The following is a 17,404-nucleotide window of genomic DNA, read 5'->3' as shown; positions in this document are numbered from 1 at the left end:
AATACTGATAAAATTGGTAATTTCGTTTGAACAACAGATCGGGCATGCTGACGTCATTCTAATTTCGTTCGAAATTGTCATTGTAATTTCGCACGGAATTACATTTTGTGCCTAATTTCGTTTGAACGTGCTGATAATTTCACACGAAATCAAATTTCATTTGTGAATTTCATACGAAATTACTAATTTCGCACCAAATTGGCTAATTTCGCTTGAAACTAAGCTCATATTGTACGAAATAATATTTCGCTTGGTAATTTCGCTTGAAATACCTAATTTCGTTTGAGTGGGTATTTCGTGTGAACAGGTAATTTTGTCTGAAAGCTATTTCGTGTGAAAGGCTTGAAATCTGATTTCGTTTGAACGTTGTTATTTCGCTTGAGTTCATAATTTCGCGTGAACTATTTCGCTTGAAATTGTTTGTGTTAAAAATCAAAAATTTTTCAAGTGTTTGTTGATTGTTTCAGATACGTGAAAATGGATGAGTTTATGAATCCTTTCAGTGACATGTTTGCTTTCATGGGAAAAACCGGAGATGATACATCAAACAACACAAATGAGAACGTTTCAAATCCGAGTACGAAGAAAACTCTGTCTGATGCTTTAAGTGTGGAGAGTGCTTATGGGACGTACAACAAACCTCCCAAACTGATGGCGATTGAAGAATACAATAGATGGGCTAAAATATTTGAAGAGTGGCTAAAAGCGTTTGCGTACCCAAGCTGGAAAAGCTTGAAGAATGGTTACAATATTGGAAGATTAGATTATGAACATTTAGAAGGCACTGAGAGTGTAGAAAGTTTTGTTGCTGAACAAAAGTGCATTGCATTGCTTCATCAGTCTGTGAGAGACGACATAATATCTTTGATTGAGTACACAAATGTAAAAGATCTATGGGAGAAATTGAGAGTGAAATGTGTGGGTAGTGCTGAGATAGTCAAAAACAAAAAGAAGTTGTTAAGAAAAGAGTTTGATTTATTTAGCTGTTTGAAAAACGAATCTGTTTCTAAGATGATTGAAAGATTTTGGCATTTGAAGATGGAGCTGGCAAGACATGGAATCATTTATTCTCAAGAAGAGTTAGTTGACAAACTGTTTGACTTGCTGCCGAATGAGCAAGACTGGCAATACTTTGCCCTGATGCTGAAAAACACAATCAAGTCAGAAGATTTGACAGTAGATCTGCTTATCGAAAGATTGGAGAGCCATGAGTTAGAGATCAAGAAATCCAGCAAAATCAACAACTCATCTTATCAGGAGAATGTGGAGCTGTATTACAGAGGTAGTATGATCCCAAAGACTGTGTCTCCAAAAACAGCTTTATCAGCAGAAAGTTCAAACACAGTGAATCAAGAAGCTCCAAGCAGTGGCTATCATACTGGATCATCATCAACTTCTCAAGGTCAATCAGTTCCAAAGAATATGTTTCAATGCAACATTGCTGTGGATCTCAAAAACGCACAGAATTTCAGTGAAGAATCCGCAAAACAGCAAATGGTGTTCTTAGCTTCTGTTGTAGAATCGTACGAGAGCCTCGTGGCGGGCAAGATTGGAAACACTAACCTGACTAAGGAGGATTATGATCAGATAGATCCAGAAGAGATGGAGCTAATCGATATCAGGTGGTGTATGGCTAGTGCAGTCCGGAGAGCGCAACGTTTCATGGAGATTACTGGAAGACATTCGATTGGCGGACCTTCCACAAAACTTGGTTTTGATAAATCAAAGGTCACGTGCTTCAGGTGTAAACAAAAGGGACATTTCAAGCGTGAATGTCGAAACCCACCCACTGATGATACTGCGAATCCATTTCGTGAAGATTATTACAAAAGAGCAATTTATCATCAGAACAAATCAGAACCTCCTAGAATGAAGCAGCTTGAAGATGCCCCCAAAGAAAAATCAAGAGCTCTTGCTGTTATTCATGATGACGAAGGTTTTGATTGGAGTGAACTGCTACCAGAAGATGATGCAGTGGGCTATGCGTTTGTGACAAAGATTGTTCTGTTCAAAGACAACAGAACAGAACAAGAAAAATATGTCAACAGAAAGATACAAGCTCAATTCAGGATGATCAGAATCTATAATTCATACAAAGAAGCTAAAAGAGCAAAGAGATGGGATGCTGATAGAGAGTGTTATTTTGATCCCAACAAAAAAATTTTGCTGTTGATCCAGACTCAGTTAGTATTGAAACTGTCATCCAAGAAATTGCTGATTATGAAGAAGGAAATCAGAGAATGTGGTGGGGAGGAGCAGAAGAAAAAGAAAAGGAAAAAGAGCTGCAGACAAAGAAAGTGGATGATGGGATTATTGACACATCACAAGAGTTTACTGCAGAAAATCTGAAAAAGATGGCTGACAAAGTTCTTACTGCAAAGGAGCTAGAGGTAGTTTCTGGTTCTGGAAATGGGTCTAAAAGCAAGGTTAGTCAGAATGATGCAATCAGTGAGTCAGGTAAGAAAGCTAAAACTAAGAGCGACTACAAAAATTGCATGAAAAACTGCAAGGTTTGTAGTACACTTGCTTACCTCAACGGTGAAAAGACGGTAGAACTGGCAAAAAGAGTCAGAGACGTTGAAGATCAGATCTTAAACCGTGACAAAATGCTAAAAGCTTCAAATGAACGATTAAAAGAATTAACTGAGAAAATCGAAAAAGATAAAAATGGTGTAGAAAGAATTAGGAAAGAAAATGAAAAACTAATTCATGAAAATCGTCAACTCTCAGAAAATTTTGAAAAGCTAAAACGAATGGTTAAAGATTCTGATGAGAGAAATGGTAAGACAAGCAAAGAAAATATGCAACTGTCGGGAATTCTTAGAGTGAAAGAAGAGTTAATCAACCAACAATTGGATGAGATTGCTAAGTTGAAGCTTCAGTTTCAAGAAGCTAAAATTGAAAATGAACGCATCCAGTTGAAACTGAACAGTTACAACTCCGCAAGTTTTGTTCTTCAACATATCGTTCCTAAAAAAATTGGGAAGAATAAAGCAGGCGAAGATGTATATTCTGATGGAACCGGGGTGGGATATCATCAGGTTCCACTGCCAGTCTTAAACAATTTTTCAAAGAAAAAATCAGGGTTGGTTAATGATGAAGAAGAAAAAGAAGTTATGTTTCCAGACACAATTGATGTCACATTCAATTCATCGTCCGATGAAGATAATGTCCAATCTGAAATTATTAAAAGCATGGCTGAGAATGTTTTGAAAAATGAAAGTGACACTACTGAGGATGATGAATGCTTTTTGGACAAATACATTCCGAAATCAAAATCCAAAAACAACTTAAAAGAAGAACCTAATCTTGTGATGTACAAGATGGCGGGATCTGATAAGTTGTATTCGGATCGTGATTTTCCTTTGGAAAATGTGAATGTTGGCAAACTGAGAAATGTGTTCAAGTTGATTGAGATTGATGTGTCTGAAATTGAAGGTGTGAAACATTCAGGGAGACAATTAAACTTTGAAAAAGATAAATCTTACTATAAAAGACCTGTTGTACCTCCGCGTTTTCATAACAACAATCAAAACAGATGGTCAGGTGGTTATCAGGGTGATAAGAATTATCAAAGAAAGAATTTTCAAAACAAAAAGTTCATTGAGAAAAAGGTTTTTGTGAGAAGTTCGAGTTCAAGTTCACTTTCTGACGAAGAGTCTAAATTTTTTTCAAAATCAAATGAAGAATTGTTTGAGAAGAAGGCCTCACAGCCTCTGAAGGCACAAGTCGGATAGTTGATACACGTACATGCTTCAAATGTAATCAAGTTGGACATATTGCACGAAAGTGCACCAACTCAAAGCCTAAGTCTGAAGTTGTTGAAATTCAGAAAAAGAAAGTTGATGTAAAAGGTAAAGCTCCAATGGTTGTTGAGAAGAAAGTTTTGAAAAATGAAAACACCAAAATCAAAATTGTACCTGTAAAAAATGTGGTAACTAAAAATGACAAGTTTTACACACGGGTTGCATCATCTCAACAAACATGGAAGCCAAAAGTGATTGAAAAGAAAACAAGTTCTCCAAAACCAAAGGTTTCAGAGTCAGAAAAACAATCATCTTCTACTACACCGGTAAAGATGAATTTTCCTTTGGATTACTATGAGAAACTTAAAGAACAAATGCTCATTTCTGAAAAGAAAGATGTTCGAAAGAAAGATCAACCATCTGGTCAACCTCCTAAAGATGAGTTTTTCTTATACAAAGAGGTTGAGGTTGGATCTGAAGAGAGCTTAAAAATGAATGACAAAAATTTTCCACCATTATTCACCAAACGAACTGTCATCAATGTCCAGCTACCTGAGTCAAAAGAGGCTTGGGTGGCATCAAAATCTAACTAAGTGTTTTTGACATGTGTAGGAGCTTCTGAGATCCGTTTCGCGATGGATTATGGATAGTGGAGCTTCTCAGCACATGCCAGGGAAGAAAACCCTGTTGTACGATGTTAGAGGGTTTAATGGAGGATATGTGGGTTTTGCAGGAAATCAAGGAGGTCGAATAGTTGGTGAAGGAACTCTATCTAATGGTATTGTCACATTTGAAAGAGTGAACTACATCGCCGAGCTAGAGAATAATCTTCTGAGTATTTCTCAAATTTGTGATAGAATGTATACAACGCACTTCACAGACAAAGAATGTTTGATCTTGAAACCATGATTTGTTGCCCCGAAGAGTGGGTTATCATGAGAGCACCTAGAGTCAATGATCTGTACGTGTTGGATATGAGCGTAGCTACTACTACCACGGGTCAGGCTCATTGCTTCATGTCAAGAGAAACGGAAAAAGAATCGAAGTTGTGGCACCGAAAGATGGGTCACATTCACCTGCGAAAAGTGAATCACCTGGTGCACAATGACTTAGTAACTGGTGTTCATTTGAAAAGTTTCTATCTGGAAGGGGAGTGCATTAGCTGTGTCAAAGGCAAGCAGAAGAAGAAATCACATCCTCAAAAGAAAGTCAACTCAGTCTCAAGACCTTTAGAGAGACTTCATATGGATCTTTTTGGACCATTGAATGTCAAAAGTATAACCGGTGATCTCTACTGTCTTGTAGTAACTGATGATTATTCCAGATTTTCGTGGGTATCATTTCCGAAGTATAAAGATGAGACGATTGAAAGTTTGATGGCGTTGTTCAGAAAGATTGAAAACTTGTACCAGACACGAATTAGAAGAATCAGAAGTGACAACGGTACTGAGTTAAAGAACAACAAAATGGAAGAATATTGTGATGAGAGAGGTATACTGCAAGAATTTAGTGCTCCTTACACTCCACAATAAAATGGAGTAGCTGAACGAAAGAATAGGATGCTAATCGAAATGGCCAGGACTATGCTTGCTGATTCAATGCTACCAGTCATTTTTTGGGCAGAAGCAGTATCAGCTGCTTGCTATACGCTCAACCGGGTTCTCACGGTAAAGAAATTCAACAAAACGTGTTTCGAGCTGATCAACAACCGCAAGCCGAATCTGAAGTATTTAAAATCGATTGGGTCTCCCTGCACCGTTCTAGAGCCTTTTGGTAAATTTGGTCTAAAGAGTATCGATGGGATATTTGTGGGTTACTCAAGTCCACTAAGACGTGTCTTTGTTCCAAGCTTAAAGCAGATCATCGAAGCATCAAATGTTGAATGTCAAGGTTACACAATGCCACCGTAGAATCCAGGAGATTCATGGCGTTTTAATTACGATACTTTGTGGGATTCGTTTGACATGGAAGAAGAAACAGAGGAAGAAACGGAGTTCTTTGATGAGTTGGATATTCTAGGAGAGTGTGAGTCATCTCAAGAAAGGTTCCCAGCTGAGTCTTTTAGGCCTCAACGGCAAACTTCAAATGATGATGAAGCTGGTCAAGCAATGCTGGAGAACATGATGATATTCAGCAATCTTCAGAACAGGAACATGCTCCTGATAATCAGACGGCAGTCAATGATAATCAAGAATCTGATACCATGCCAGTATTCGACCATGGTGATTCAGATTTTGAGGGGGAGCGGATCCAGATTTCAAGTCAAACAAATCCAGTCGGTGAACACGATGTAAACCCGAATGTCACAAATTTGGAAGGAGAGGTAGATGTTCCAAGCGAGGTGATGCCAAGAACTCTTTCATATCATCCAGAAGAGTTGATTATTGGAGAATTGCAATCAGGCGTTCGCACTAGACAACAAATTGACCAAGGCCTTACTTATTTTTATTCTACAGTAGCTCCTTTACGAACTGAGTTTTCACTAAGTTGTTTTATTTCGCAGATCGAACCGCGAACATACAAATAGGCGCTAACTGAAGATTCTTGGGTCAATGCTATGCAAGAAGAGTTAAGTCAATTCGAGAAGTTGGGAGTGTGGAAATTGGTAGACTTGCCTAATGGTCACAGGAAGATAAACACCAAGTGGGTGTTTAAGTGTAAAAGAGACGACCGAGGGGTTATTATTCGAAACAAAGCTCGACTCGTACTCCAGGGTTTCAGTCAGCAGGAGGGTATAGATTTCACAGAGGTGTATGCTCCAGTGGCTAGACTAGAAGCAATTAGAATATTCCTAGCATTTGCGTCATGGAAAGGATTTAAAGTTTTCCAGTTAGATGTTAAATGGCCTTTTCTCTATGGGAAGGTAAAAGAGGAGGTATATATCGGACAGCCACTGGGCTTCACAGACCCAATCCACAAAGACAAGGTCTATTTACTGGATAAGGCGCTGTATGGTTTACACCAGGCCCCGAGAGACTCGTACGAGACATTGTCTCAACACCTGCTAGCCAACAGCTTCATCCGTGGAAAAGTGGATACCACTCTCTTCACCAAAGAGGCCGACGGACATCTTCTGATCGTTCAGATATACGTAGATGATATCATATTTGGGTCAACAAATGAAGATTTGTGCAGAGAGTTTGAAAAAGTTATGAAGCAAAAATTTGAAATGTCATCGATGGGTGAGATAAAATTCTTTTTGGGTCTATAGGTTGATCAACTACCCGAGGGAATTTTCATACATCAGACGAAGTACGTTCATGATATTCTAGAGAAATTTGGGATGTCAGGTTCTACTCCAGCTTCCACCCCATTAGCGACGAATCATGGGATAAATCCTGATCTCACCGGAGAGAAGGTAGATGAAACGATGTATCGTTCCATGATCGGATCGCTGATGTATTTGACTGCTTCAAGACCTGATATCATGTATCCTACCTGCCTCGCAGCAAGATTTCAATCTAACCCGAGAGCTTCGCATATGGTAATTATGAAACGAATATTACGCTACTTGAAAGGAACTCCATCATTGGGGTTGTGGTATCCAAAAGAAGGCGATTTCACGCTCGAAGGGTATTCCGATTCCGATTTCGGATGCTGCAAAGTTAACGCTAAATCAACAACAGCGGGATGTCAGTTTTTTGGACCTCGATTGGTCACCTGGCAATGTAAGAAGCAGACCTATGTAGCTTTGTCCACATGTGAAGCCGAGTATGTATCTGCTAGCAGTTGCTGCTCTCAGATCTTGTGGATCCAGCAACAGATGTGCGACTACGGTTTGCAATTCCTTACTACCCATATCTTTGTTGATAATGAGGCAGCGATAAATATCACGAAAAATCCTGTTCGTCACGCTAGAACGAAACACATAGAAATTCGTCATCACTTCATTCGCGATTGTTTCGAGAAGAAGTTGATACGAATTGAGAAAATCCACACTGACAATCAAAAAGCTGATTTACATACCAAAGCATTTGATAAAACTATTTTTAAATATCTTTTAAAACTGAACGGTATGAAGCTTTTATCGGTGTCGGATGGGATTATTGGCATTGATGAAGATACCACTATAGATGATGTTGAAACACACTCTGCAATGGTTTGTCGATTTTTTACTTTTTTTGGTCTTTAGGGGGAGTAATATTTTTTTAGAAAATACAAAAACAGTAAAAAATTCAAAAATTCAAAGATCCAAAAACATGAAGAATGTTAAAATCCAAAAACAATAGAAAACTGAAAAAGAGCTTGTGTAAAAAGGGAAAATGATAGTACATCAGTTAGACAGTTACAGTACGCTAAAGAAATGTAAAGGTTAAAAGTTTTAAACAGTCTTGTTGATAATGTGCCGATAGTTTTTTATACATTTAGTAGGTCTGTTCGGGATATAAACCTAAAATTCAAACTTGCTTATTTTGTGGGGAACAAATCTTGGATATATAGGTAACCCCTGAATCTTGTTTGAAAGATCCCTCTTTCTGAGATACTAGGTCTTTATACTCAGTGATATCTGGGGTATTATTCCGGGACTTCTGATTTTGCGGAAGCAATGGCCTAGTCCCCGTATAATACTTTTCGCTTGCTTGAAATATAGCGTCACCCTCAGCATAAAAATGATGAATCATTGCAAAATGTTAATCATGTGCTATTGAAGAAAAGATTCTCTAAAGGGAACATACCTAAAGTCGAACCATCATCTCTCTGCACGAACGGAAGTTCTGACCTGAGCTCTCATGGTTTCGCATTTAACCCTTTACAGATATCATCTAGGTATACTCACCTGTAAGACTGAATATTGGGATCTGGACACGGGAGTATATTCAAGAGGTGGGACACACATATAAGTTTAAGTCATTAATTCACCTAAATCGTATCCTGAATAGATTGAAATTTGTGTGAAAATTTAAAGAGGATCAGTATATCAACAATCTAAGCGAATTGCTTAATTCTTAGTATGTTATCAAGCTTAACGGTGCTAGTAACTTGTCTGATAGCTTATATGATTCCCTGACACGCTCACCAAAAATATGTTTGTAAATAGTTTATGTTTACTGCATTTCATTTCTGTTAAACTTCCAAAACTCAAAAAGATTTTGTAGCTTTCTAGTTTAGAATCTTTATTAAAATCCAAAAAGATTTTTCATTTCTGCTTTATTTTCCAACAAACCAAAGTGGAAAGCTGATCTTCAGATTCACAGTTTGAAGCAGATGCAGGAAGATTCTACCTGGATGATGAGTTTGGAGCTAATCATGATAAAACCTGAAACATGTAAAGTCAATACAAGTTCATTAATTTGAAACTTGTAAATTTCAGAAATTGTTTAAAAATTTGAACAAAAATCAGTTGTGTTTTGTCTCAGGTCAACCAAGGTCATTAAATTGGACTTGGTAGACTAATTAAGTATCTAGGGTCATTAACTTGGACCTGAATACTTAAGTGGACTTCTAAAACTGATGAACAATAAAAGATGGTTAGTATGAATAGTTTGTAATGTTATATTTTTGAGAAACAGGAAATAGATTTGGAAGATCCCCATGGCAAAGAAAATGTCAAAGTTTGATCCAGAATTCAAGTTCCAGCTTATCGAGAGGGAGAGTTTTCGAAAGGGGGAGTCTAGATTCTGGATCAACATTCAAAGGGGAAAGGGGAGTTTGAAGATAGAAGATTGAAGGATGCTTTACATTGTTAGACAAATTGGAGGTGATAAAGATAGATCAAGACTGAAGACACGATCCCAAAGACTTCGTCAACATCCAAGGGGGAGTCTGTTGGTGCATAAGATGTCTGTTAACTTCGTCTTTATAGAGTCTTGTGTCTAGATAGGATAGAATGGTGCTTGGTACGTCGAAAAACAGGTTTTACATGTTTAAAGGTAATTTCGCACGAAATTAACACATGTAATTTCGCACGAAATTAGCTTTGCTAATTCCGCACGGAATTACCAGCCCTACAAATACCAAGCTCACCATCTCATTTGTAACTTTTCGATTCAGAGCCGAGGTGCTGCCCGTTTGTCAAACGATCTGTACAAGCTCAGAATTGATTAATAAGAAGAAAATTAGGGGAAAACAAGCTGTATCAAGTCTATTTCTCTGATTCCGCCTTTGAAATAGATGTATAACTCTTCTGATTGACTCGTTAGGGTCACACGACGATCCAACAACGTCTATAGATCTCTCTCGGGGTTATAACATTACTATGCATAACCCTTTAAACTCGACTAAGCTTGTCGTTCGTTTACCAACTATCTCGATATAAATTCATGACACGAAAAATTGTCAAAACAAGTTACATTAATAGAATTCTTTATTGGTTCTATGAATGGGTTCTATTGAATTATTTTTATTTAGAAAAGATACAAGGTGTCTCTGATTACTAGTAAAAATATATTATATTATCTTTTATATATCAAAATTTGTCCTTCATGGTAAACTTGGCTTATTTGAAAGAGTATACTTTGTTTGACTTAGTTAGCTAACTTAAGAAAAATACAATAAATTAATTATGCATGTAACTTTCATCATATGTCCTTATATTAATATTAAATCGTGGTTTTCCTCCACGCTATGCGGCGTGAACTCAATTGGTATCGGTTCGGTTCATTCCAGTACCGAAATTCACTACAGCAGCTGAAAGAGAAATCTAAAAAAAGAAAGTTGTGATATGCTGAAAATGATATATGTTTTATATCAATTGAAAACCATAAAAAGAATATTGGTTCCGATACTACCGATGTTGTTCGATTGAAATCGGTTCGATTAGTGACATATCAAATACTCGTATAGTTTATGATACAAAAAAATATGTTTTTTAACATTCTTATGGGCACTTTACGCTAAAAATAAATAAATAAATTACTATTCATTTTCAATTAGAAAAAAACAAATAAAATTAGAATAAATCAAAATAAATATAATATAATATTATTAAAACTTTAATTTACTATTCATCAATAGTTCATATTAATATATATAATAATATATATAATAACTAGTAGAAATCTTCACGCTTCGCGGCGCAGTGGTGAAGTTTGAGATTTCCGACAGGGGGGCGGAAGTCATAGGATCTAAAAATTTCTATAAGATAGGGGGTCGAAAACTACATACTCTTCACTACTGAGTGAAAAGTTCGGAGGATCGGCAGCCCCCTCCCGCCACTTAAAAGCTTCGCCCATGTCGCGGCGGACATTTGGTTCATCATAGTATTACAATCGAAAGCAATTAAATAAATTAGTAATTGTTGTTAAGTTAAATTTAAATTTAAGTTTAAGTAAAACACTAAAAAGAAAAGAATCATTAAAATCCTTTAGAAACATAAAGTGAACTCCAACAAAAGTTCAGTCTTAAAACTCATATTCAGAAACATAAAACCTCTTAATCTTTCATGACTTGTGGTGGCTGATGTATAAGAATTTTGTTGTTCCCAAATTCTGAATGAAATTTGTGACAACTCGAGATTTCAAGGTCTTTCCTCTACGCATCACTTGTTCACAATTCTGTTTCATAATTTGTTTTATGTTGTATCTTGTGCATTGTGTTGGAATGTGTAAAGTATTGTTATGCTTGGTTGATAAATGTTAAATGTTTAGTGTTTAATGATTAATGTCTAATGAAAACTCAAGATGACGAAGAACCTCTTTCGACGAAGAAAGGTCTTCGTCACAACCTCTTTCGATGAAGAAAGGTCTTCGTCACAAGCTCTGTTCAACGAAGGATGGTGCTTCGTCATAAGAGGTTCGCCGAGGTGGTTCTTCGGCAGGGAGGCCTTCGGCCCAAATGAAACCAGGCCCTGTTCGCATCATTTAAACATACATCTGTACGTAAAACCTAAGGACTTCATCAAACCCTAACACCCCTCCCTTTCTCTCTCGGCCGACGGTAATCAAGTGTGTTCATCGAAGCCTCAATTCTGCGAAGCATCATCTCTTTATCTGATTCAAGTGTGCAACCTTAACACTCTTGGTTAGTCTATAATTTCCAGTTTAATCCGAGTTTTCTTGGTTGTGATTCGGCTTACTGATTGATATTTATTAGCATGAGATTAATTGCAAATCGACATGGTGTTGTATATTGAAATGTGATGCTTGAATCGATGTAAATGTTGTTGTGATTATGATGATAATTGATGTATATAAGAAACTAGGATTCTTGTTAACCAAATATGATGTTTCAAACATCCTGCTATGTAATCATAGCCGGCCATTTATGGATTAGGGTCTTGATTTTGATAGGTTGATGATGTTAAAATACGTGTTCATAATGCTAGTGCCAATGATGTGCATGAATTCGATCAGAGTGTTATTTTGTGCTAATGATGATTGGAGTTATTGAAAATCAAAGAATCTGTCGTTGATTTTGTTAGCAAAGATGAAACTGTTAGGGATTAGGGTTTGTAGGAAATCATGAAATTGCTGAGATACAGTGACGAAGATTTCCCCTCCCCATGAAGTACCCATGTCGACGAAGGATTGATTCTTCGTCGACAAGCCTGTGACGAACCATTAAGGCACTTTGTCGCGATCACTTTTGACGAAGAATGGATTCTTCACCAAGAGGGTTCGTCGCCCTGAAGGTTCGTCGCCAGGAAGGTATCCCACAAACAGAATTGTGGTTTAGGATATGTTTATGATGGATTAAACCCTAATTGCTGCCTGCTAATAATATTAGATATGACCGAAGAACCTGATTTGGCTCGTGTGAGTAGCAAACTCATCTGTTTAAGTGTTGTTATGTGATTTGAGTACTTGTTATGTGTTATACGGTGATCTTTGTGGTATATGCAATCTGTGAAAATGCGTGACTTATTTGTGTATGAAACTGATTCTTATTGGTAATCACGGTAGGGTTTGGTTGACCAACTTGGAAAGGGTAACTTAACAAACCGAGCAAAACTAAGGTGGGTTCACTTCTCTCAAAACAAGCATGCGTCCGGTGGGGACAATCAAACAGACAAACAAATAAACGGATTTTCATAAACCCACATCCTTGTAGGGGATGTGAGGCGGTTTTCACAGACCCATATCCTTGTAGGGGATATGAGGCAGTTTTCAATAAATGTTGATATTGGATAATACACTCACTTTTTGTCACTTAAGTCCCATCATACTACCGGGTTAGTTGCTTGTAGGGCAACAAGGTTATTAGTTCATATCGCTATTAGGTTTGGCACCCTCACGATGTACCTGGATAGGACGGGCGTGAACTAATAACTTTAAAATCATGACCAGTGTTTGATAGAGCATTGGAGAAGGGAAAAAAAGGCCATTTGCGGTATCAAGTTATTATCAACATAACATAAGTCAATACTTGGTAACAAATGGTTAAACAAACTGTGAACTCACCAGCGTTGTCTGATACACTTTTCTACATGCTTGCAGGCCTATAGGTACATGTCGTTGGAACTTGCTGTCTGGGATGCTGGAGTGGTCATGGGTCGAGTTGCATGGAATCACGAGACACGTCTAATGGCTTTTATACACTTGAGTTATGAAATTCTTAACTATTTTAGTATGCTTCCGCTGAACGTAGACAATGTTTTGTAACGCTTATGTTAATAAATGAAAGTTTTATTTGAAATATTGTTATGAGTTCAATGTGATTGGTGGCTAGATCCTGGTACGTCACACGCCTCGTGGGGGTTCCCGCATGTGGTATTTTGAGGGTGTGACAATAGCCCTCCCTATTGACTCTCTCATCTCTAACTCTATCTGTCTCTTTTTATCAAGTCCCTCAACTCTCTTTTTTCAACTAATCTGACCAATTTGTATACTATTCCTAAGACATCTCATGTTTTGTTATTATATAAAATATCATATATATTAACTTTGTTGAATAGTAACTTTGAATTTTTTTTATTTTATATCTTTAATTTACACACCTTTTTGTATAAATAATATCCGTATTAACCATGTAGTTTATAACACTTACCAACTTATGTGAACAGTAATTTTGACTTTTCTATAAGTTTTTATTACGCACCTTATACTATTAATATGTACATTTTTAACCCTATAGTTTCTTTTTCTTATAGCGTTCATGTGTTCATTTTTTATAAAGACTAAATACGGGGATACATTAAATTTATTTCTCTACATTTTGATATATATATATATATATAGAGAGAGAGAGAGAGAGAGTAAAGTCCTTTTTGAGTCCCTGTGGTTTGTGCATTTTAACTATTTGAATCCAAAAACCAAACTTGTCTTGATTTGAGTCTCTGTGGTTTGTATTTTTAACCCTTTGAATCCAAAGTGAATCCTTATCCAACCCTTTGAGTCCCTGTGGTTTGTATTTTTAACACTTTGAATCCAACCCTTTTAGTCCATGATTTGGATGAGGTTTGCGTTTTGGATTTAAAGGGTTAAAAATACAAACCACAGGGACTCAAATCAAGACAAGTTTGGTTTTTGGATTCAAATAGTTAAAATGCACAAACCACAATGACTCAAAAAGGACTTTACTCTTATATATAAATATGTATATATTATACAAAACAGAGTTGTAATCAAGTTTTTATTTAAAATGGGGTTGTATTCGAAATGATGATATGGTGAAGAACTGAGTCGGTACTAACCAACAACATCAATACTGGTATCGGTATTATTAGAACCGTTATTGGTATTCGTTTTTATGATTTTTGATCGATGTAAAACACGACTTTATTTTTTGAATTACATCATACAACTTTTGTGTAATAAGACCATTGTAAATATTACTATACCAATCGTACCATTGTTTTGAATACAACTCCTTTTCAAATAAAATTTAGAGTTAACTTCCATTTTGCTCCCTGTGATTTAATCATTTTAACGATTTTGCTCCAATAGTTTAAAAATAGTCATTTTCCTCCCTGATTTTTCTAACTTATCGTCATTTTGCTCCCCATCTCTAACTCCATCCAAAAAATCCATTAACTAGAAGGGTATTTTGGTAATTTATAGATAAAAGCAAGAGCATGTAAGTCTTTACACCTAAATAAACCTATAACTTGTTTATTTACATGTATATAAGCCATTATTTTCTGATCCCCCATCTTTCCAACCACTCTTTCTACCGGCCACCACCATCCACAACCATCACCACCACCTGCAACTACCACCCGCCGACCACGACTACCGCGACTTTTAACTAAATGTTTTAGTTAAGTTAGAGTGAGGGAGTAAACTACCGAAATACCCCTACTTTTAGTTGAACGTTTTAACTGAGTTAGAGCCAGGGAGCAAACTGGCGACAAACTCGAAAGATCAGGGAGAAAAATGGCTATTTAAACTATTGGAGCAAAGCCGTTAAAATGACCAAACTAGAGGAAGCAAAACGAAAGTTAACTCAAAAATTATTGTAATGTCAAGAACAAAATTAAATGCAACCACGTATCACGAGTTTAATCTATACTAGTGTTGGTATCGCACCGGTACCGATATTATAGCTTTCAATCAATATAAATCAAGTGTCAATATCTTTTTATGCAAATCACTACTGTAGTTTTTAGGTTTTCTCTTTCGGTTACTATTGCGAGTGCAAGTAACATAATGAACCAAACAAATTCTAGTTGAATTTCTGCCGCAACGCGCGAAATTCTTTACTAGTTGAATACAAATATCAGATGGAGTATTATTATTGGTGCAAACTTATTATTTCTTTTCTTACAAAATATTTTGTTCTTATCTGAACCATCCATGTATATATATATATATATATATATATATATATATATATAGTAGGGTTCCTACGGAAAGTGTGTTTTTCCTAGAAAGTCTAGGAAGCGATCTTGTCCATCCGATTGGTGTGTTTAAGGGTTGAGATTAAATCAATGGCAATCTTGTAATAATTAACTATATTTAATAGATTGTTTTAAATGAGTAGGGGAAATTTCGTCCTTATGTGTGTTTTAAACCAATAAAAAATAACCGTCAGAGATATCACATCTCCTTAATACACGCCAATTTCCCTCTCTCTCTCTCTCTCTTTCTCTCTCTAAACCCAAATTCATAAACCCCCAAAATCATACCAAAAATACCTAAAATCATGGATGAAGATAAAAGATTTTCCTTGTTCCATATACGTAAGATCAAGCTTTCATTGTACTGCGTGTTTTACAAAGCGATTACGGGTGATTCTTGTTTGTAATTGACGGTATTTTGCTGGTTAGGGGGAAGAGATTAAAAAAGCAGGAAACTTTGGAAAGGATAGATAGCAGCGGAACAGTTACCAGAAGCCGATCGAAAGCTGGGGCGAAATCTTCTGATGTAAAACACATTTGTATGAATGTGCTTGCTGTTGAAACACAGTTGTATGAATCTGAATTGCTGTTAAAACACAGCTGTATGAATCTGAATGATAAAACACATTCGTATGAATCTGCTTGCTGTTAAAACACAGCTGTATGAATCTGAATTGCTGTTAAAACACAGCTGTATGAATCTGAATGATAAAACACATTTGTATGAATCTGCTTGCTGTTAAAACACAGCTGTATGAATCTGAATGATAAAACACATTTGTATGAATCTGCTTGCTGTTAAAACACAGTTGTATGAATCTGAATGCTAAAACACAACTGTGTGAATCTGCTTGCTGTTAAAACACATTTGTATGAATCTACTTGCTGTTAAAACACACCTGTATGAATCTGAATGCTAAAACACAACTGTATGAATCTGCTTGCTGTTAAAACACAACTGTATGAATCTGAATGCTAAAACACAACTGTATGCATCTGCTTGCTGTTAAAACACAACTGTTTGAATCTGAATGCTAAAACACAATTGTATGAATCTGCCTGCTGTTAAAACACAGATGTATGAATCTGAATGCTAAAACACAACTGTATGAATCTGCTTGCTCTTAAAACACAACTGTATGAATCTGAATAATAAAACACAGCTGTATGAATCTGCTTGCTGTTAAAACACATCACCAAGAACAAACTGTTAAAACTCAGTACCAAGAACATGCTGATAGATTCCAGCAAGAAAACGAAGGAATGATTGATATTACGTGAGATCAGAAATCGAAAACAAAAAATTCCGAAATTTATGTATAGTTAGTTATTGAAGATAATTTCCTAAAATAAAAATAGATTGTGAAAGTACATAAATGCCCTTTTAGATAAAATCCTTCAATGCCACATGTCGCATTCTTATTGCTTCCTAGACTTTCTAGGAAAAACACACTTTCCACCCAACTCCTACTCTATATATATATATATATATATATATAGAGTGGGGATCCTACGGAAAGTGTGTTTTTCCTAAAAAGTGTAAAAAGTCATAAAACACAATAATTTCAGGCATAAAACACACCTAAAACTCACAAATAATAGAATGAATATTACTAAAACACCATATTCAAACTCTAATAATCTATAAAAACTTCAAACACACTATCGTAGAACTATAAATATAAAACACACAATGCTAAACAACATAAAACACAATAATATTTGTCATTCCACAATCAGAGCCTTAACATCTAAAACACAGCACAAAACCCACATACATGATGTTTTAGTATTATTTGTGGGTTTTTGGTGTGTTTTATGGTTGACATTATTGTTTTTTATGACTTTTTACACTTTTTAGGAAATTTGGACTTTCTGGCCAACTCCTATCCTATATATATATATATATATATATATATATATATATATATATATATATATA

General features: G+C 36.1%; 1 protein-coding gene across 1 annotated transcript; it reads left to right on the top strand.

Annotated features, from left to right (window-relative positions):
• The first annotated feature begins 477 nt into the window (after positions 1-477).
• Positions 478-5,656, top strand: LOC110901825. The gene is made up of 5 exons (XM_022148598.1): positions 478-1,543; positions 2,179-2,672; positions 4,359-4,606; positions 5,071-5,237; positions 5,370-5,656. Exons 1-5 carry the CDS (start codon positions 478-480, stop codon positions 5,654-5,656), a joined length of 2,262 nt encoding a protein of 753 aa, XP_022004290.1.
• Positions 5,657-17,404: the final 11,748 nt, after the last annotated feature.

Source organism: Helianthus annuus, chromosome 13 (assembly GCF_002127325.2).
Source record: "Helianthus annuus cultivar XRQ/B chromosome 13, HanXRQr2.0-SUNRISE, whole genome shotgun sequence".
NCBI lineage: Eukaryota > Viridiplantae > Streptophyta > Magnoliopsida > Asterales > Asteraceae > Helianthus > Helianthus annuus.
Note: the sequence above shows the minus strand (reverse complement) of the source record. Positions and strands in the feature narration are given on the sequence as shown.